This window comes from Aspergillus heteromorphus (genome assembly GCF_003184545.1).
Source record: "Aspergillus heteromorphus CBS 117.55 chromosome Unknown BO70scaffold_1, whole genome shotgun sequence".
In the NCBI taxonomy this organism is placed as follows: Eukaryota; Fungi; Ascomycota; class Eurotiomycetes; order Eurotiales; family Aspergillaceae; genus Aspergillus; species Aspergillus heteromorphus.
The window spans coordinates 655,250-676,286 of record NW_020290406.1 but is presented as its reverse complement, the minus strand read 5'-3'; the positions used below and the strand labels follow the sequence as shown (position 1 = coordinate 676,286).

General features: G+C 51.3%; 6 protein-coding genes and 4 non-coding genes across 10 annotated transcripts; 6 read left to right on the top strand and 4 right to left on the bottom strand.

Moving 5' to 3' along the window:
• The first annotated feature begins 233 nt into the window (after nucleotides 1-233).
• BO70DRAFT_424917 (oxygenase MpaB family protein) lies at nucleotides 234-2,187 on the top strand. Its single transcript, XM_025547636.1, has 4 exons — nucleotides 234-921; nucleotides 970-998; nucleotides 1,045-1,771; nucleotides 1,819-2,187. The coding sequence occupies exons 1-4, from the start codon at nucleotides 565-567 to the stop codon at nucleotides 2,074-2,076; spliced, it is 1,371 nt and encodes a 456-aa protein (XP_025403911.1). The 5' UTR covers nucleotides 234-564; the 3' UTR covers nucleotides 2,077-2,187.
• Nucleotides 2,188-3,002: 815 nt separating this feature from the next.
• Nucleotides 3,003-4,155, top strand: BO70DRAFT_348591 (uncharacterized protein; the record flags this gene model as incomplete). Its single annotated transcript, XM_025541618.1, has 7 exons — nucleotides 3,003-3,083; nucleotides 3,178-3,206; nucleotides 3,343-3,384; nucleotides 3,439-3,499; nucleotides 3,755-3,836; nucleotides 3,954-3,977; nucleotides 4,073-4,155. 7 exons carry the CDS (start codon nucleotides 3,003-3,005, stop codon nucleotides 4,153-4,155), a joined length of 402 nt encoding a protein of 133 aa, XP_025403910.1.
• A 2,063-nt stretch (nucleotides 4,156-6,218) lies between these two features.
• Nucleotides 6,219-8,176, top strand: BO70DRAFT_281661 (WD domain protein; the record flags this gene model as incomplete). The annotated part of the gene is made up of 5 exons (XM_025539022.1): nucleotides 6,219-6,820; nucleotides 6,880-6,974; nucleotides 7,032-7,435; nucleotides 7,492-7,960; nucleotides 8,025-8,176. The coding sequence occupies 5 exons, from the start codon at nucleotides 6,219-6,221 to the stop codon at nucleotides 8,174-8,176; spliced, it is 1,722 nt and encodes a 573-aa protein (XP_025403909.1).
• Nucleotides 8,177-9,782: 1,606 nt separating this feature from the next.
• BO70DRAFT_4495 (ATP-dependent RNA helicase eIF4A) lies at nucleotides 9,783-11,679 on the bottom strand. The gene is made up of 5 exons (XM_025548457.1): nucleotides 11,595-11,679; nucleotides 11,281-11,535; nucleotides 10,339-11,232; nucleotides 10,002-10,275; nucleotides 9,783-9,912 (listed from the first exon to the last, which is right to left on the bottom strand). The coding sequence occupies exons 1-4, from the start codon at nucleotides 11,623-11,625 to the stop codon at nucleotides 10,256-10,258; spliced, it is 1,200 nt and encodes a 399-aa protein (XP_025403908.1). The 5' UTR covers nucleotides 11,626-11,679; the 3' UTR covers nucleotides 9,783-9,912; nucleotides 10,002-10,255.
• Nucleotides 11,680-11,837: 158 nt separating this feature from the next.
• Nucleotides 11,838-13,921, top strand: BO70DRAFT_383819 (SF3a splicing factor complex subunit PRP9). Its single transcript, XM_025545608.1, has 3 exons — nucleotides 11,838-11,939; nucleotides 12,002-13,401; nucleotides 13,457-13,921. Exons 1-3 carry the CDS (start codon nucleotides 11,850-11,852, stop codon nucleotides 13,479-13,481), a joined length of 1,515 nt encoding a protein of 504 aa, XP_025403907.1. The 5' UTR covers nucleotides 11,838-11,849; the 3' UTR covers nucleotides 13,482-13,921.
• Nucleotides 13,922-15,152: 1,231 nt separating this feature from the next.
• BO70DRAFT_t28 lies at nucleotides 15,153-15,238 on the top strand. The gene has a single exon. It is a non-coding gene; the product is annotated as a tRNA-Tyr (tRNA).
• A 654-nt stretch (nucleotides 15,239-15,892) lies between these two features.
• On the bottom strand, nucleotides 15,893-15,978 carry BO70DRAFT_t10. The gene has a single exon. It is a non-coding gene; the product is annotated as a tRNA-Tyr (tRNA).
• A 904-nt stretch (nucleotides 15,979-16,882) lies between these two features.
• BO70DRAFT_t9 lies at nucleotides 16,883-16,968 on the bottom strand. Its single transcript has one exon. It is a non-coding gene; the product is annotated as a tRNA-Tyr (tRNA).
• A 227-nt stretch (nucleotides 16,969-17,195) lies between these two features.
• BO70DRAFT_t8 lies at nucleotides 17,196-17,281 on the bottom strand. Its single transcript has one exon. It is a non-coding gene; the product is annotated as a tRNA-Tyr (tRNA).
• Nucleotides 17,282-17,595: 314 nt separating this feature from the next.
• BO70DRAFT_375923 (ATP dependent DNA ligase domain protein) lies at nucleotides 17,596-21,024 on the top strand. The gene is made up of 2 exons (XM_025545094.1): nucleotides 17,596-18,884; nucleotides 18,934-21,024. The coding sequence occupies exons 1-2, from the start codon at nucleotides 17,737-17,739 to the stop codon at nucleotides 20,984-20,986; spliced, it is 3,201 nt and encodes a 1,066-aa protein (XP_025403906.1). The 5' UTR covers nucleotides 17,596-17,736; the 3' UTR covers nucleotides 20,987-21,024.
• Nucleotides 21,025-21,037: the final 13 nt, after the last annotated feature.

Genomic DNA, 21,037 nt, shown 5'->3' with positions numbered 1-21,037 from the left:
ACTCTGTCCTCGACTCTGCACCACTTCCGCACACGGTCGTTGTCCACCTCCAAGATATACCTCACTTATATATCATTGTAGCCACTAATCCAATCAGTATCATTTCAAAACTGTTCCTACTCTCGTACCAGTGGTCGTTGCTGGGAACAACCCAGTTGCACCTGGGGAACAAAGCCTCTCTCACATTCCCTGTCCGGGTGTCTTCATTGGTAGAAGAACCCTTATGTGTCCATCTGCCAGACCCCAGGATATACTACCCTTCAAGTTTGGTGCATGGATCACCCCGCACGCCAACCTCCCTTCGACCGTTGACTTGCCTGCCATCCTTCACATGCCCCAGACTGCTCGATCCATGGACTCCCAACGGCTCGTTGCCTATCCGGGACTGGCTCATCACGAGCCTCTGTGAGCCGTTATGGCTTTGCGCTCGCATGGTCAAGGGTCGAGGATGGAGGTAACTTCATATATACAAGCGTGAAAACGATACAGGAATACATGCGGCAGTTCTTGCATCTCATATATGTTTCTGAAAGATCATTCTGAAGGACCAGAGCCGTATGCAAGATGTCGTCGAACATCCGCAGCTACTGGGACTATACGTTTGAATGGACGGATCTCCATCAGACCGGAGAACAGCTGCGACCTATGATGTTCACCTACGATAAACTGGCAGACGAGTGTCTCGAACGACTCGAAGCTCTTGCCCCGCCAACAAATGTAAGTGACGCGCAGAAAGGCCATCCTGACCCCAAAGCGCCCAAACGGGACTTGTTCGCCTTACTGAAGGCCCACGCACACGATGACCCGAAACTCGGTGAGCTCTGGGCGCAGGTCAACACGGTCCCGCAATGGGTTGACTGGCAGCAGATCAAACGGGGCCAAGAGGTGTTCTTTCGGTATGGGCTTCCGATCCTGAACGTGGTAAGTCTGTCGGAACTTGACCAAGAAATGATAAACTGAGAGGGCTAGCTTAATTTTGAAAGTCTCCTGGGTGGCATGTGAGTATTTCCATTAATATCCCGTCTCTTTAACTGATGCATAAAGGGGCTCCGCACGCGTGGTCGAAACCCTGGCTCGAACTGGCGGCTTTTCAGCCGATGTCGTCCGACGCAGGCTGCTCGAAACCCTTCAGCATGTCCTGCAGGTATCTGAGTCCCTGGATGCGATGAAGCCCGGTGGTGTCGGGCAGATCTCCTCTATCCGTGTGCGCTTGCTACATGCGTCTGTGCGCGCGAGGATACTGAGCCTGGTCAAGCTACGACCGGAATACTACGACGTGGATAAATATGGCATCCCCATCAACGATCTCGACTGCATCGCAACCATCAACACATTCTGCACCAGCGTAATCTGGATGGGTCTTCCCCGCCAGGGTATCTGGCTTCGAGAGCAGGAAGTTAGCGACTTTCTTGCCCTGTGGAGGTTAGTAGCCCATTACATGGGGACCCCGACTGAGCCCTTCGCAAGCCAACCAACCGGACGCGCCATAATGGAGTCGTTACTTGTATCGGAAATCGATCCGACAGATGTCGGCAAGATACTGGCCCAGAACATCATCCTGGGTCTCGAGAACACCGCCCCCGCATACGCATCCAAGGAATTCATGGAGGCCATGGCTCGACACCTGAACGGGGGAAAGCTCGCGGACCGACTCAACATCCCCCGAACCAACATGTACTACCAGGCGTTGATATACGGGTACTGCTTTGTCGTCATGGGACTGGCCTACGGACCTCGACTGATCCCGAAGCTCGATCAGACCTTCATCGATGTATGCTGTCCATACCAGCACCCCTGTCTGTCTGCTAACTTGTCCAGTTCCGCCGCCGAGTCTACTACACCATAATCACCGGCCGAGACGGTCTCGGCGGCGAGACGTTCTTCGAGTTCAAGTACGTCCCGTTCTACACGCGGACCACGCGGCTGGGGAAGCGCAGGGTTTCGAAGCCAGCGCCGTATGGCATTGAAGCCTTAGCGAAGATGGGTCTTGTGGCGGCGGTTTTTGCTGCGGTGACTCTGCTCAGCGGGGGCGTGTTTGCGTTGCGCATGTTGGCTACAGGGGTTGCTTTCGGATGAGCTGTTTCATTTCCATCCAGATTCGATGCATCAGTGTTGATGTTTATTTACATCCCGAATATGATTCACAGCTTGGTACCTGTCAGTCGGATCATCTCCGCCCATTGACATGACTGAGATGCATACTACTTATCTAGCAGTGTACCATCATCGACCACCAAGCTTCCCCCAAAAGTTACACTCTACAAACCTACAGACACCTCACCCATCTAGCTCAAACACAATCAAAACAGCATCAATTCATACATACCCCATAAAACAATCAATTTACATCCCACTATCACCCCTCACCTAGACCCATCAACCATCAATCACCAATCATCAATCATTAATCATCACCTAACCCAACCCAACCCAGACAATCCCACTCAATACAACAACACAACACCCCATCCACCCCCACTCTTCCCTCCCTCAAATCTCAAATCAATAGCCCGTAGGAAAGGTCTGATTTACTTCTATACCCCCATCAGCAACCCATCCAACACCAACCCGCAACCAACAAACCAAACAAAGAACCCGACAAACAGGAAGGAAAGAAAAGAAAGAATGGATGGATGGATGGATACATACCCCGCACCCCTTACAAGTACACGCGCTCCCGCAAGTACAGCTCTGCGGACCGCTGCAGCCGCATGAGCTTCCGGACCCGCAGTCACAGCCCATTTTTGTTGTTGTTGTGTTGTTGGTTGGTTGGTTGTTGGTTTAGATGAAGATAGGTCGGAGGTAGGTAAATAGCTTAGGAGGTAAAACTATGCGCCAGCTAATAAGATTCAGGCTTGGATGTTCTGGGCGGCGGTTGATGAAGTGAGAACCTTGCGGATGAGGTGATGAGGGGGTAGGGTAAGGTATATATAGCCTTGCTTGCGCCCTCAGGTGTTTATTCATTATTGAATGTGGAGGAGAGGGGGATGGGGTGTGTCATCATGAGGTCAGTTGTGGTGGTGATGTCATTGTTCTGGCTGGGACTGGGACTGGGACTGGGACTGGGGGTGGATTTTGTCTGGGTCTGTTGGGGGAAGGGATGACTGCTTACGAACTGACCTTACTGTCACTCTTCACTCTCCATGTATCTGGACTATAAAACATTTGAACTAATAGGGGCTGGTTGTTGTGTACCTGGGCCAAACGTAGGGGTAGTTGTACTGGTTTCGGCCTTGATCTGTGGGTGTATGAAATAGATGGGCTTTGTCGGTGGCAAGTGGGAGTTACTATACTGTGTAATGATGATTTAATAAGATAGTCTGATGAATTAGAGATGTGTAGACTATCCACTGAGCTAGCTACTTCATTCTTGTCTAAGTGGTCGTAAGATACTGTGGAGATAGCAGGCTAAAGAATCCCTGTCTGGATCGGCTCTAGATCCGGACGGACCTATGCTGTTGAGGTGATGGCCGTGCCTGTCCCGGATCGATTGGTTATGGTATGGGTATGGTTATGGTTGTGGTTATGTTGATCTGAGCGAGGGGGTGGTTGTGGTGGTTTGGTCTGGGTAGGTGGGTTTGCATCTATTTAGCTGGTGTGCTTTGGGCGTGTCCTCTTGGGGTTTCCTCTTGGGGTTTCCTCTTGCAGGCACACATTAGCGAAATATTGGGTGGGTCTCTCTTGCGTGAAGTACGTAGTTTCAGAATTCCACATTTTCGAGGGAGTAAGAGGTTAAGTGGAATCATTATTGTAGAAAATCCATGTCGTTCTAGTGTTCGATAGGACTGACACCGAGACTGTTATGTCAAACCTGGATGGGAGGTTCCTCCAGCCAGGTATGCCACACAGGGATGCGTTAGAAGAAATATCGGACTGTGGATGAAATCAGAACAGGACACCTGGAGATTAGGTCGATGGTCATTGTGATTCCCAGCCTACTACCATCCCTTCAGTCAGTCTAAACAACGCGAGTCAACGTGAGTCAACACCATGCCGAGTGACTCAGTAAGGTACAGTACGACTTAATCGCAGGGTTGTCTCATCTAGACTCAAATGGCAAATCTCTATCTAGCCAGTCCCTTGAAGCTTGGCGAATATGCCCCCGAGACCCGATTTGACAGCAAGAAGTTCGGTGGCGTGAATCAATCAGCCTGAGGCCAGGGCCAAATCCTCGCTGTTATGAACCGACCCGGTTCGCGGAAGCAGCGGTGAAGACCGTTAGGCGTTTGCCGGAACGTTAAGTCTTGCACTGACCTTTTCGGGACTCAGGTACTCGCCGTTTCCTCCAATGGAGTCGATTGGCAGGAAGTTAAGTAGTGAGGGTGGCGGGTTTAAGTCAGTCTAGTCCTGGCGGACTTGAGGATGGTATAGTAGTAGTGGATGGGACAGCGAATATTGGTCCTGATGGTTGATCTGGTATACACCACCGGGTTTCAAGCAGGAGCAGATGGAACCGTGGGATCTATACTGCAGTAATTCAGCGATGAATCAGTCATTAAAGAACATCAAACACAGACATGGACCTGAAGTATGCATCCAGGTCAACCGATAGCAATTCACATGCCCCGAGCGCCTGCGAGTGGTACCAAATGGCAAGCCTCCACAGTGGGCAGTTGGGTACATGTACTAGTCAGCCGTGGCGCAATTGGGCTGCATGGCAAGCCGTGCTGCTTTAAAGGCAGCGCGAGATGGGGAGACAATCGATAGGAACCGAGTATCGCAGATAAGGGATGCTTAGAAGGGCGGATTATAGGCGGCAGTGCTATAGGGTAACTAGAGGATAGGGCCCTACAACTCAGTTGGATGTGCCCCGAACCGACGTGCAGGTGATGTTGTGTTTGTTGCACTGGTGATCTGGGGGCCATTCCAGCCAATCGTTCCGCCAGGCCCTTCATCTGAATCCTCGATGATGGTGTCATATCAGGGTTCCCATGTCAGCTGTCGGGGAGCAGGTGATGTGATGCGATGCGCAGGTATCAGATCGGCTGGGTGGGAGGGGGATGAGGAGGAGGAGGAGAAGAGAGAAGAGCGACGTATATAACTTTTCCAGTATCGTCATACCGTATCATCGTCATCATCATGTGGGAGGCTGCGACACTTCCCCCATCGCGTCTGGAGGGATAAGCCAGAGGGAAATGCCGAACATCAGCGTGCCAGGAGAATGATCTCAAGTAGGGCTTGGGCCAGCGTGGTGAAACGGAGCACTGGCCGACATGGTGATTAAGTATTGATTGTCCTTACGCGCAGTAACTCAGTAACGTACTTACTTACCTTTGGCCCCACGCCCACCACGCCCGCAGTAAGACCAGCCGCCGATGCGCTTCAAACCTCACCTCAACTTCTCTTCCTGGCAGCTTCTCCCTATCCACCTCCCCCCCTGGACATCTCGGCCTTACATCCTCTGTCGACCCACTCTATGATCTGATTTCAACATCCCGAAGCTTCCTCCTACTGCCGTCTCAGGTTCGTGCCGTCTTATGTCACTGGTCTGCCCGCCCTTCCCCGGACTTGCCCTTCCCAGGCCGATAAGACCTCCGCCCGTCCATTGCACAAATTCCCCTCCACCCCCATCAACCCAACTCAACCCCCCACACCCACATCAGATTCTCGCAATAGTACATACCATCCAGACTCACAAGACCACCAAAGCTACAGATCGATCGGCGCTACGATCCCCTCAAGAGCTCCATCACGGGCCCCCCAGTCTCGGCGAGTATCAGTGACCCGCCACTGATATAGGTCTGCTCTCCTGGTTCTTCTACAGAGCCAGGTGAAAGGGCAGATCTACAAGTCTTCGATCTGGCAGACAATCCCCCCTCCTATATACCCTCCTCCGCCGCTCCCGACCTCCCCGACCCTCCTATCCCCCTCAACCCTCGCCGTCACACCCACACCCACACCCACACCCACATCCACACCCACATCCGCAGGCCTCCTCCGCTACGGGCGCCATCTCCTCCTCCCCCTCCTCCCTTCCAAGCTCGATCGTCAACCGACACAGCTCAGCGTTTCATACGAGAAACCCATCTCTCTCGTCTGTCCGTCGACGTCGCCGCAGCAGCTCACCCGGGACACCCGAACAAACCACCGAGGGGACAGGAGGTCTTGCGGAGGTTCGCACGGCAAGCGAGGTCGGTTCTCAGACTCCAAGCGGCTTCCTTTCACGCACTCCCTCCGAGGGCCACGAACCTTTCCCCAAGCGCAGGCGCCTGGCAAATATGCGGCCCGATGGCATCTCCAGCACAAATGGTTCTTCTCATGCGTTAAACGGCTCGACCGCGTCGCCGTCCCAGAAGGCGGGCTTCTCCCACCCCCTGAACGGCCAGGCCTCCTATGTCGCTTCCAACGGGGCCGCTCACACGAACGGATCGCAAAAGGCATCGCTCAGTCCTCCTTCATACTATGGCCACGATCGGGAAGAGGTCACGAGGATCCTGATCCAGAGCCTGTACGAGCTGGGCTACGATGGGGCTGCGACACTGTTGAGCAAAGAGAGCGGGTATCAGCTGGAGAGCCCGGCCGTTGCTACTTTTAGGAACGCGGTGCTTGAGGGGCGATGGACGGAGGCGGAGCATATCCTGGTGCAGTCCTTCTACCCGGACGGAGGCGGGCGGGCGGGCGGCAGCGGCGACCCCACGACGAACAAGGAGAAGCTGGTCTTGGTGGAACATGCGGAGAAGAACGAGATGCTCTTCTACCTCCGGCAACAAAAGTTCCTCGAATTGTTGGAAGCCCGGGATCTGGCGGCCGCTTTGATCGTTCTTCGCCATGAGTTGACGCCCCTCAATTATGACATCGCCCGTTTGCATGCTTTGTCAAGGTGAGCCTCCCCGTTGTGCCCTACAATCTCCTGAGTCGCGTCGCACTGACTGTGGCTAGTCTTCTTATGTGTCCTCCGGAGCATCTTCATGACCAGGCTGGCTGGGATGGCCCCATTAGCTCCTCCCGGGAGCGACTCTTGTCGGAGCTGTCAAGTGAGTAATCAGCGTGAACCAGGCCTGCCCCCACAGCGCACGTTTAACACCCAGCAGGGTCGATATCACCTTCCGTGATGATCCCGGACAATCGTCTCGCTATCTTACTCGACAGTGTCAAGCAAAATCAGATCAACCAGTGCTTGTATCACAACACGGCATCTCCTCCGTCGTTATATTCGGATCACATGTGCGATCGGAAGAACTTTCCCTTGCGAGCAGGCATCGAGCTGAGCCAGCATTCGGATGAGGTCTGGTGGTGTCAGTTTTCGAATGATGGCACGAAATTGGTGACGGCGAGCAAAGACCGGAGTGTGATCATCTACGACACAAGCAATTTCGCCGTCCTCCAAAAGCTGATGGGGCACGAGGATGGTGTCGCACAATGTTGTTGGAGCCCGGATGACTCGAAAATCATAACCTGCTCCCAGGACAAGACAGCCCGTGTTTGGAGTGTTGAGGTACAGTATCCCCTTTCTCATGACCCTGACGGTGTTGGTACTGACAGTGGACAAAGACCGGCCGGTGCCTTCTGACCATCAATCACCATCGTCATCCAGTGACGGCGGCAGCCTGGGCGCCGGATGGCGAGTCTTTCGTCACGGCCGCTCTCGATGTCAGCTCGCAACTGTGTCATTGGAGCATGCGTGGGCAGTCTATGTACATGTGGCCAGAAGGCTTCCGCGTTCAAGACTGCGCTATCACCCCCGACGGCCGGCGACTCATTGCGGCAGATCTTGACCAAAAGGTCCACGTCTACAACTTTGTCACCCGGGAGGAGGAGTACTGTCTCGCTCTCAAAAGCAAGCCGACCTCAGTCGCAGTCAGCCGAGACTCGCGGCATATGCTGATCAACTCGGCCGATGGGCAAATACAGCTTGTCGACATCAATTCAACAGATGTTGTCCGGTGCTTTTCGGGACAAAAGCAGGGCCACTTTGTCATTAGAAGTGTCTTCGGAGGCGCTGCAGAAAACTTTATCGTCAGTGGAAGCGAAGGCAGGTGATCTCCCATACTTCCTGCTTACTTCCCTTGCTAACCATGCGCTAGACTCTCGCGTTTATATTTTCCATAAAGAAGCCGGCACTCTGGTCGAAGCCTTGGAAGGACATGTCCGAGGATGCGTAAATTCGATGTCCTGGAACCCCCAAAATCCAGGGATGTTCGCGTCTGCAGGCGATGACTGCTTGGTTAGAATGTAGGCTACAACCCATTCATTCACTCCCCTCGTTGATTGCATTGATTGCATTGTTTCTCGGCTAATAGATCCATCCCCAGTTGGACCCGCGAGCGTGATGTCCGCCCCAGCGCTGCCGCCGGGAAACACCGGGCTGTCTCCGCAAGTGGCTTCGCCCGCACCAGCGCCTTACGCTCCACATCAAGTTTTTAATAAACATCCCCCCATTGTTACAGGATATCATATGTTGTTCACTTCACTATTGTCATTTTATAGCTTCAGCTTGGGAAGCTAAGCTATACCACTACTCCTACCACCCACGCACTCACTCACTCACTCCCTCCCTCCCACCCTCCATCCTCATCTTCACCTCATTCTCATCCTCATCCTCATCCTCAGACCTATTATCGTATCAATCACAGATGGATTACACCTCTCCCATCTCCTCACTCTACTTACTGTCATGCATATACGCATTTCTTTCTGGCCCAGAAATCAGTGATCCATTTAATAAAGGTTGCAGGCGCCCACTGTTTTGGTACAGATCAATATATGCTTTTCTTTCTTTCGTTTTTCTTCTTGCGCATCCATCCATCCACCAATCACCTATCTATCTATCTATCCATCCGTTCGTCCGTCCGTCCGTCTATGTATCCCTGCACCGTCTTCCTACTACTACCAGGTAGGCCCTACATAGGTATCTATCCACCCATCTGCACATCCACCCATCCCCCAATCGCCACCATCCCGCCTCCGCGTTCACCATATAAAGACCCCCCACCGATTGATACTCATCGGAATGACTTGCTTCATTTCTCTCTCTCTTTCCACGGAATCCACGACTGAAGTGAGAGATCCGATTTGGTGCTTTTTGTGTTTCGTTCATCCAAGTACACGTACACGTACAAGTGCAAGTGCAAGTGCAAGTGCAAGTGCAAGTACAGTTCGCCTTTTTTTTCCCTTTTCTTTGTTATTCGTTGCAAAGGTTGGAAAATACGAATACGGATGGTAGAAAGTCTATCTGTCTGTCTGTCCTGCTCTTTTTCTTTCCTTTCATCTGTCTGTCTGTCTATTGTTCTGTTTGTCTATTTTTCTGTCTGCATCCGGGTCCGGAGCATTGAATTGAATTGAACCTATTCTTTTTTTTTTAATACGGGTGGCTGGTGGGGTGTACGTGACATAAATGGTGATGTAGGTTGTAGTAGATACCGTGTGTAGGTTAGGTATGTGGTAGGTAAGGTATGTGCTTGCTTCGAAAATATAACGCCAAATCTACCACATACCTACCTACCCAGTGTACCTCGGTAGTTCTTATCTATGGGAAGAGGAAGGGAAGAGGGCTGGCTGGCTAGGGATCAGAACCGCCCCAAGCAATATACCCGAATCGAAACCGAAACCGAAGTCGAAAGAAACAGTCTCATTCATTTCGACATTGACATCGACCAGTTAGATTGAAATAAATTGGAATTGAGATAGTTTTCACTTCGTCACAAGATAACTCCAAACGTTAAGGTAGCATGGCATGGCATGGCATATAGCGGCAAATAGCTCCGAAAAGGCAAGCAAACAAACAGATCAAATGGAATGAAACGCCGGAGGTAGTAAGCAGGCAGTAAGTCAGAAAAAGATCGAAGAAAGCAGAAAAAAAAAGGATCAGATCGCAATCGATATCCTAGACAGGCTGCAGAAAGCGCCGGAGATATATGTATGTGTGTATGTATGTCTGTCTGTCTGTATGATGGGTGATGGATGAGGATATCACTTGGAAGGCGTCAGTTTGTGTGTTGGTTGCCAATTTTATAAGACTGCGCTCCGGGGATATGAATGTGGGGGGAAGGGGGGGGGCTTACCAATTTGGTAATTTTCCCATTTCCTCCACGCGGTTTTTTATTTTCTTGGCCTCCGATGCACATGCACATACACTGGAGGGTATTTAAAACCCCATTGCTTTCCATTCCTTTCCATTTTGTGGTATTGGTTCTGGTTCGTGACAAGAGTGGGTGGTGGCCTGGTGTAGGTGTTGCGGGGGCCAGGTGCGAGGGAGATGGTCCACAAGGTAACTTTTCGAGATGGACGAGAGTTAATCAAGTATGCGTGGGTGTGTTTACGACAGGAGGTCGGCAACTATTGATGTCGTTAGTTCGGCTGTTGCTTTGACTAGAGGGGAAATTTGAAGAAAAAACTCACCGTTCATCGGCATCTCGTCGATCTGAGTGGAGTAGTACAGTTCAATGTCACGGAGGATGCGCACGTCATCGCTGGTGACGAAGTTGATGGCAACACCCTTACGGCCGAAACGACCGCTTCGACCGATACGGTGGATGTAGTTCTCACGGTTGGTGGGCAGGTCGTAGTTGATGACCAGGGACACCTGCTGGACGTCGATACCACGGGCCCAGACGTCGGTAGAAATAAGGACACGGGAGTTACCCTGGCGGAAGTCCTGCATAATGCTGTCACGCTCCTTCTGGGGCATCTCTCCGTGCATGCTGGAGACGGTGAAGTTGGCCTCGCGCATCTTGTCGGTGAGCCAGTCGACCTTGCGACGGGTGTTGCAGAAGATGACGGCCTGGGTAATCGTCAAAGTGTCGTACAGATCGCACAGGGTATCGAACTTCCATTCCTCCTTCTCGACCGCGATGAAGTACTGCTTGATGCCTTCGAGAGTCAATTCGTCACGCTTGACCAGGACACGCACGGGGTCGGTCATGAACTTGGTGGTCATGTCGAGGACATCGTAAGGGAGGGTGGCGGACACGACAACGACCTGCGTGGCAGGGGGGAGGTAGCGGTAGACGTCGTAAATCTGTTCGCGGAATCCGCGGTTGAGGAGCTCGTCGGCTTCATCCAGAACAAGCATCTTGATGTGACGGGTGCGCAGATGACGTCTGCGGATCATATCGGCCACACGGCCAGGAGTACCCGACAGCACATGTTGACCGTAGTCGAGCTTCCGAATGTCCTCGCCGATATTTGTTCCTCCGATGCACGCGTGGCATTGAACGTTCATGTAGTCGCCGAGAGCCATGATGACCGACTGGATCTGGGTTGCAAGTTCGCGAGTGGGAGACAGGACGAGCGCTAGTATATGTGAGCTTCAGACTAACAGGGGGAGCCTACTTTACATACCTTGAGACTCGCGAACGACCGTGTCGATGACCTGAAGGATACTGATCGAGAATGTAGCGGTCTTACCGGTACCGGATTGCGCCTGGGCGATGGTATCGCGACCTTTGCAGATCTGGACAATGGCACGGGACTGGACCGCAGACGGGGATTCGTAGCCGTAGGCGTAGATACCACGGAGGAGGCTCTCCTTCAGGTGCATGTCCTCGAAGGTGGGAGCAACCGTCACCTCTTTCGAGGTGTTGAACTCCATCCGGTCTGGTTGCGCGATCAGCATGCGGGCGTTCGGGCAATGAGGGGATTGTGAAGGGTCCTACCATCAGCGCGTCTGTCAATACCGTCCGCCATGTTGAATACACCAGGTGTGTGATCTGTGGGGGTGCAAGGAAAGGGAAAGGCTCGAGTGCGTCGAGTTGCAGCTCAAGAATCGCCCGCGCGACTTTTCGCTGCGACCGCCGCCTCCCTCACCGCCCGCGCACGTGACCGCGTCTCGCCGCCCGCAAAGAAAGCTCTCCTGCATGGCGTCGCTGCCATTCCTCAGCGTCACTATCGACCGTGTCCCTGTGCCCACCATGCTTTTCGAGGAGCAACGATTCATCCACGAGGATCTAGAGCGGCTGGAGCAGGCGGTCGCCGATCGCGTTGCCGAAGAGCCCCGTAATGTAAGTTGCTGCTCGTGCTCCCATCTCGTCGCGCCGTGCTAACACCTCACTCTACCATCTAGCTGCGGGACCGCCTCGCTCGTGATCATGAAGTCGCACACTTTTTGAACCGCATCGAAGACCAGTCAAAGAGACTCCTCGACATCTACAAGGATGCGGACGGCGCGCGCAACAAGGAGGTGCAGATGATCTCGACAGGTGATCAGTTCGAGGAATTCTACAAGCAGATGGATGAGATCAAGGACTTTCACAAGCGCTACCCCAATGAGCCGGTGGAGAATCTCGAAAGGGCTTACAAGCGCCGCCAGCCTGGCGAGGGCGAGCCTACGGGAATGGAGATCGACAACTTGTTCACCGGAGAAGAAAGCTACGGACAGTTCTTGGACCTGACGACAATACACGAAGATTACCTGAACCTACCTAACGTCAAACGCCTTTCATACGTACAATATCTGGACATGTTCGATGTGTTCACTCCCCCCCAACTCCCTATCAAGCGGAACAACAAGCTCTCCGACCGGTATTTCAAGTATGTCGGCGAACTCGCCACCTACCTGGAAAGCTTTCTCAAGAAAGTGAAGCCGTTACAAGATCTGGATAAGCTCTTTGCCAGCTTTGACGACGAGTTTGAGAGGCAGTGGGCCGCAAATGAAGTCCCCGGGTGGACGGAAGAAAAGGCCGAGAACGGCACCCAGGGCCCGAAGACTGAGGGGTCTGGGGAGGGTATTTGGTGTGCCGACTGTGAGAGGGAGTTCAAGAACGAGAATGTCTACAAGAACCACCTGACGGGCAAGAAGCATATCCGGGCCGCCGAGGCTCGCAAGGCCGCTGGCGATTCCGGCGATAAGCCGGCACCCTCTGCGGGCAACGGTGCCCCCGTGGCCCATCGCCTGAAAGAACGCGCGGTCGCGGAGAGAGAGCACCGTGTGCGTTCTCTCACCCAGATTCTCCAGCCTGAGCGCCAAGCAACGAGGATCAACGTCGAACGGAGGCAGGGTATGACGGAGCGGGAGCGCCAGATGGAACTCGAAGCATTGCTCAACGAATCCGAGACCCCCGGCGGGGATCGTGGCGGCGATCAATCCGACGAGGACGACGAAGACCGCATCTACAACCCCCTCAAGCTGCCTCTTGCTTGGGACGGCAAGCCCATCCCCTACTGGCTCTACAAACTCCACGGCCTGGGCGTGGAATACCCCTGTGAGATCTGCGGTAACTTCGTGTATATGGGCCGCCGTGCCTTCGACAAGCACTTCTCCGAAGCCATGCACATCTTCGGCTTGAAGTGTCTAGGCGTTACCTCCAACACCAATCTGTTCCGTGAAATCACTCGGATCGAGGATGCTCTCAAGCTCTGGGAGAAGCTTGAACAGAACCGCAAGAAGGACAGAGACGGTCGCGACAACGTGGTGCAGATGGAGGACGCAGAGGGTAATGTGATGCCCGAACGGATCTACCTCGAGTATGTAACCCCACAACTCTTGCAGATGGCACTTGTGCTAACTAACGATTCCCAGTCTCCAAAAGCAGGGTATCCTGTAACCGGCAACGTCCATTTATTTCCTCTTGTATTCTTTGCATCGTCTTTCTATATGAAAAGCCCGGAGTTTGGTGGGTGTCGTTTTCTTTTTACATGAATCTCTAGGATATTGCTGGTTGGGAATGTGTATAAGAGCTGAGCTGAGTAGAGCAGAAACTACAGCTTTGCCCCTCGTGTATTCTACCTAAGATCACTGCCATCGTCAACAGAATTAGATCCTCCTTGAAGGAGTCCATTAAGACTCAATTGAACAAGATGAAATCTTTGTTGTCTGATTCATGAATGGATGAGTTCTCAAGAGCCAAGGCTCGGATCAAAGGTGTCCTCGTGCCAGACACCCTACTGTAGATGGTAACAAGTATCGGCTCTTTCCATTATTTCAACCCTGTTGGATACGGCCCATAAAACCGAGGACTGAGAAAGCAGGTCGGAAGTCTTAAACATGACAATATATTTGCCATGATAAGTGAGTGTATAGCCAGGCTTCCTGCAGGATGGCCCAATTCAATTAATTGCCTTTAGGGTATAGTTCCAAGAATTGAACAAAAAAAAGGACAAAATTTTTCCAGCTGGAAAACAATGATGGTTTGAGGCATATCAATGATGAATGTAAGAATAGAAATCTAACTAATCTACCAGTTGTTTTTCGCCAACAATAACCACTGTGGTAGTGGTGCCCACATATATATTTCAGATAAGGCCTCCGCTTCCTCTGCCCGACGGATCTTGTAAGCGCGCAGTCATATCATTCTATCGCCCGCAGGAGCATGTTTTCATTGTCACATTTTCGAGCCGTGTCAAAATCGATCAATGTAGCTTTTGAATCGCGGATGACGGAATTAAGTATCCGTAAATGGATTTGTATCCCCATGTCTAATCCGTAAACCATGCAGCCGAGACAAAACCTCCTTGCAGGTCTCGACGTCCCGAGGGCCAGTGTGCCTTGCATCAGTTATATATACTATCAAGAACCCAACCGCTCGACCGTTTTCAGTCAAGTGCCCAAGGAATCGGGGCCCGATATTATGACCGTAGATCAGTTGATATGGCGTAGTTTCGTTCCCAATACACTGGATCTCCCAAGGAAAGCGGGCGAATTGGATGACGACAACATCAATGAATAAATGAATAAATGATGAACATCTGACTTCATGGAAGTTCAGGCAAGAGTGAGACTAGTGAAAGACCAAAGCGCAAAACTTCGGTGCTGTAGAGGCCAGGGTTCAACGGCAATGTGTTTTTGATGGACCGACCATCAACCAAACGACGGGGAAAGCTTTGGTCGTTCTCGTCGACTTCGGCCTGCCTGGAGTAAGTTGATCTTCTGCTGGTTACTCATGTCGAGAAGCTGGAAAGTTAAGGCCAGAAAATATTTTCCCAAGAAACGCAGCCCGGCTTGAGATCGATATCGGGTCTTATTTGCCCCCCTTTTGTTATTTATGTTTTATGGGTGCATGGCCGTTGAAAGTCAGCCAGGGACTGTATGTCGAGTTGGAGGAGTTCAAGAGGGAGTTTCTCGAGAGCTCCAAGCCCGTGGCGGCGGGGGTTGGGAATCGAGATCGAATTGATTGTTCCATTTGGGATTGTTCCATTTGGAGAGGTCTGTCAAATCATCGGTGTCTTCAATTACCTCCGTCTCCTATAGGCTTGGGGAGGTTCAACTGCCAAGAACACCCCCGATGGTCTAGTTGGCTATGGCGTTCGGCTGTAATAGTTCATTGTAACCGAAAAGTCACCAGTTCGATTCTGGTTCGGGGGATCATATTTTTGTGAATTTTTGCCTGTTATCTAGCAGGCGCAGGCAGGCTTTACTTTAGTTAGTACTACTACTAGTAGTGCAGTGCCGAGCATGTCACCGAAAAGGGTGTATTGTATACATAGCCAGAGGTCAGATGACCAGGCACTCGGGTGACAGTCAAGACTTGGAACGGGTAACGCGACCTAACTAGTATACAAAATACTGTATCATTACTATGCCTAGCCACAGATCTACAACTCTTCAAGACCTAACTATGAGTGGAAGAGTTAGTGACGCACCTTTGCAAATTTGCTTTCTTATTCTCTAAATACAACCATTATTAGCCTAGTGACGTTACTAGAAATATCAACTACTTAGTTAACTAGGTTTAGGCCTATGTATAATACTGCAATACCAACCTGATGCTACTAAGTATCTATTACTGCCGCTGGATGGATCTGGATAATTGTGAAGAGACACGCATATAAATAACATAACATATTAGAAACATTTATCACAGTCAACAGCAGTCTTACACATAGGCACTGTTATGCAAGTATTCGCCTTACATATATATGTATATATATATATCATGGTGATGGGCCCAAAAAATAGCAAGCATATCATAGACAATTCATCGAGATAGTATATTATAACAAGGCAAAAAGCTTAAATTCCCCCGAACCAGAATCGAACTGGTGACTTTTCGGTTACAATGAACTATTACAGCCGAACGCCATAGCCAACTAGACCATCGGGGGTGGTTGTTTTAGTGTGTCGGAATTACAATATAGGAGCCATGTATGGGACAGCCTAGTGCAGAGGATCCAAGATCCGGGCCGACGCATAATGAGATCCAACATATAAATAACTAGGTAAAGGGCCTTAATAGATTTTGCTGTCCACACAGAATTAAACTGTCAGCACCCTGTTTACCTATACAGTAATTTCAATTTCCCTACCTACCTGTATAATTTATTATACTGAGCGGTCTGATCGCTAATATACAATAGCATAAAGTAGTTATATATAGATACTAGGTCTACAGAGTACCTTGGCTGGTCTATCCGGGGGGGCTAAGCGACCTTAGGCTAGGGGTGTCCGTATATCCAAAGGGGATGTTGGTCGAACGCGACCCTAAGTAAAGGCGGTTCCTTCGGCGACATGTAGGACATTTATAGTTCAAATATATTTTGATGACCCGTCCAGTACTAGTGTGGCGGGGGCCTGCGGAGAGGATGAGGCCGGGTATGAGGGCCACGGGGGAAAAGGAGAAGGGGGGTCGGCTTAAGAGCCTACCGCGTACAGATCATAGTGTATAACCCAGTCAGCTGTCCTCCGTAGCAGTTCGCCAAATGCCCCCATGGTCAGTAGCTTAAGGTAACTCTCCGCGGTTCGACGGAGGGGCTAGATAAGGGTCTACGCGGCCTGCGGCAGAAGGAAACGCTGCGTCCGTTCGCAGAGGTCGTCGATATGCTCTGGGCTCTTGTTCAGGCTGCTAGCGCAATTGGCCTGCATGGAAGCCGCAGGTTCAATGTCAAGGAAATTACTAGTAAGAATACCGGGGGGGAGGGCAATACACGACTCAACACTCAACGTTGCTGTTTATATGCCGTTTGATGGCCCACAAAAAAAGATTTCAACTGACATTCAAAAAGATTTTGTTCCCCCGAACCAGAATCGAACTGGTGACTTTTCGGTCACAATGAACCATTACAGCCGAACGCCATAGCCAACTAGACCATCGGGGGTTACTGATGACAACTGACATGGTTCTGGCCTCCTGAGGGGGCTATACCCAGGATGCTAACAAGATTCGCGAAAGGAACCTAGATCTGGGCCGAGGCTTCCGATTCAATCTATAAAAAAATTCTACAAACGGCAAGGAAAGAATTGACAACGAGAAATGATATTGATATGGAAAAGTGGCCAGCAGCAACAAACTTTGGTAAAAAAGGTGGCAAAAATGTTGATGTGGTCCCCCGAACCAGAATCGAACTGGTGACTTTTCGGTTACAATGAACTATTACAGCCGAACGCCATAACCAACTAGACCATCGGGGGTTTGAATTGAGAGAATGACTCCCTAGTACGGGACACGAGAAAGACTATGCCAGACAGGTCATCTAGCCGCGATACTCAAGTATGTCCTCACAGCAAGAAGCATTCTGCCAATCTTCCATTGTCCAGACTGCCTGAAATTAGCGATACTTATTCTCCGCAACCTGACAGCGGGTCAACTTGCGCAAGGGGAAGGGAGGATCTTCAGTGCGTCCAGATCACGTGGCAAGTGACTAATGCATTCAAGAGCCTCAGGCGCGTCCCCGCATACCAAACCGTAGTTCTGGCGCTCTTTCCTTTTTTCTTCTTACACCAACCTGGAGTATCCATGGACTAAATTGCACTCTTTCTACTGCCATGCACTCGAAAAAAATGAGGCAATTGGCGAATTTTCGTTGGCACCCGCAAACGCATCGCATTCACCAGGCACCCCGCCCTGTCCCTCGAACTAACACCCTATGGGTTTCAAGTTTGCCCATCTGTGCGACCTGCTCTCATCGATCGAGGATAACAGGATCCTGAAGGCCTCCCATGAGGCCAAAGCTATAAATCCAGACACCCGGGCCGTGACCCGATGGTTTGCCCGTCATGGGAAGCAGATCCGGGAGAATGCCGATCAAGTGGCCCTTCTTTCGTGTATGTTTCCGGAGAAAAGGACCGACAGAGTCTACTGGCTTCAGGATGCAAAATTGTCGAAGATAATAGCACGTTGCCTGCTCCTGGGGGTCTCTAGGTGCGCGGAATTGGACAGGTGGCGCGAGTCCGGGGGTGGAGATCTTGGGCAATGCGTTGAGAATGTCATGCGGCAAGCTGAGAACCATATCACCAGTGCGCAGGAGGTCACTATTGAGGAGATCGACGACGTCCTGATTCAGGTTGCCTCTCGGTGCAAGTTTTCGGGCCCTCAAGTGCGAAGGCAGCGTGCGGCAGTGGATCTCGATGAGAAACTAGCCCCTCTGTATCGACGGCTGAGTAGCAGAGACGCGAAATGGCTGACGCGAATGATCTTGAAAAGATACTATCCTGTTGTGCTGCCATTCACCCTGACGCTGAGAAGCTTCCATTTTCTACTTCCGCACCTCCTCCTGTTCCAGGACTCGTTCGAGGGCGCTCTAAAGATGTTAACCTCCGGCCCCATAAGCCATTTCCCCCCACACCCAGAACCCGGTCTAGCCAAAGATTTGGGGTTGATAGCCTTGCAACATCTCAACCCGAACATCGGGGTTAAGATAGGACGACCGGAATACTATAAGGCTCGGAGCATTAAGCATTGCTGTCGAATGATAGGCAACCGCCGAATGAGTATAGAGAGGAAGTACGACGGCGAATACTGCCAGATACATATCGACCTCTCTAATCGCCTTCGCCCCATCCAGATATTCTCCAAGAGTGGAAAGGACTCTACGGATGACAGGGCTGGCGTCCATCAAGTGATCAGAGATTCCCTGAGATTAGAACAAGCCGATTGCAAAATCTCCCGCCGATGTATTCTAGAGGGCGAACTGCTAGTCTGGAGTGACAATCTTGGTAAGATCGCAGATTTTCATAAGTTGCGTAAATTTATTGCTCGGTCTGGTACTCTCATTGGGACTGAGAACGATTCCCCGTAAGTCACTAAATAAGACCCTTTAATGCTTGCTTCTAACACATGCTAGACCACAACTATATGAGCATCTGATGATCGTCTTCTTCGATATACTACTCATTGATGATAATATATGCCTGAAAATACCTCATCGGGATCGGAGGTTGCTCCTGAAAGACACCGTAAAAGTGATTTCTGGTCGTGCCGACATCTCTGACCAGTGGGTTGTGGACTTTTCGCGTTATGACAGCCAGTCTCGGCTGGAACGTATCTTCGCCAAAGGCATCAATGAAAGATGGGAGGGATTTGTGCTAAAAGGTTGTGAGGATCCCTACTTCACAATCTTCTCGAGCGAGGCAAATAACTCCGCCGGCCGCTGGATCAAGCTCAAGAAGGACTACATACCAGGTCTGGGCGATACTGTGGATCTCGCAATCATCGGAGGGAGATATAATCCTCGAGATGCTGAAGCATTGAAGCAGGTCAAGAAATTGATATGGACTGAGTTTTTCATCGGGTGCCTTCTCAATAAAGATGAAGTTATGCAGTTCGACGTTCCTCCCAAATTCCGGGTCGTGGACGTGGTCACCCGTCATTTCATGCATATCAAGACTATGCAGATTCTAAATCAGTTCGGAGAATTCCACGCTCGTAGCATGGACTCCGGACATGGCTTCACTATTGAATACGGGGAGAGCGTGACAACACCGTTGGACAATGTCTTTAAGGAGCCCTTTGTCGTGGAGATGCTGGGCAGCGGCTTCGAGAAGCCGTCTGGTGCCAGATACTATACGCTCCGGTTTCCAAGGATCACGAAGATTCTTTGGGATAGGACATTTCAAGACGCAGCATCATTCTCAGATCTACAACTTCTGGCTGAAGACGCCCGGTCCGTCCCTGTTGAGGATTCGGAAGAGCAAGAGTACGAGTGGGCTAAGCGGTTGAAGCTGGGACACGCATCGCAGTACTCGGTCAATAGATCCCAGACCAAATCGACTACGCAGAGCTCCGAGCCACTATCGGAAATTACGGTCAATTCGCATCGTGGGGCATCCATACCTGTCTTGGCTGCTAAAGTGGACTCGCCAAACCGACCAACTCGGCGTGACGGCCCTAGACATACCATGCAGCGCGCCATCCCCATACATGTGGATCTGACGGTGGAATCATCATCACCGCCTAAAGAGTCGAATGTTTCGGGAAATCACTTGACGAATAACGAGAACCTCTCATCCCATACTGCAGGCCAAAGAAGGAACTTGGCCCATTCCATCTGCTCGAAGGACCAGATGTCAATCAGCCCTTCCCATCCGTCTGAAACCAGCCTGAAGACTGTCGACACATCTACTCTCCCAAGTCAGCCACCCATATCTCGAAGGCACTTCACACACAGAGCTACCAGAGGAAGAGATACCACTTCCCCCAAGCCAAACAACCCCATCATCCAATCCCCCCTGCTTCAAATCCCCAAATACATCCACCACGACCCCTTAGTCCACCAAAACACCACGACTCATTATATACCAAACACACCACCAATCTTTCCCACCCTCGACACATTCCTCCACGCCCTTTTATCCCCCAACTTCCGCTCCCATCTCAAGATATCCAACCCCCATGCCGCTTCCCAAAACACAACTTTCGGGATGATCTTCCTCCCACAGTCCGCACCCTCCCTAAGTACCCTCCTCTCCCAGTTAACCAGAGGGCTATCACAATTCCTCCACCCCCATGAACCCTCACAGCCTTCCTCTGTCCCTCTCCCTCCCAACGGAAAGGTTTTCATCCTCGACTCCACCATCCTCCACCTCCACCCCCACCCAACCAGCCACAGCCACACCCACCTCAAGTTCTGTCTCCGGCAGACCTGGCAGAACATAAGTAAGGATTACTTCTACGCGGCTGTGAAGTGGAAATCCAAACCCCCGTCCCTGACTTCTTTTCTTGCCGATGAGATTCCGGGGACGCCGGTGGATGCACAGGGACAGAAACTGATCCCGATCCAGAAACCGCAGCCTAGGGTTACGATCTCATTTGATAGACGGGAGTTGGCCTCTTTGGGGGAGTTTAGTTCTGTGGAGCCGGTGGTTCATGTTGAAGGGGAGGGGTGGATAATATCCTGAGTGATGGTTTGGTATATATACTACTATGTAGCGAGTGGCTGTCGAGATTAT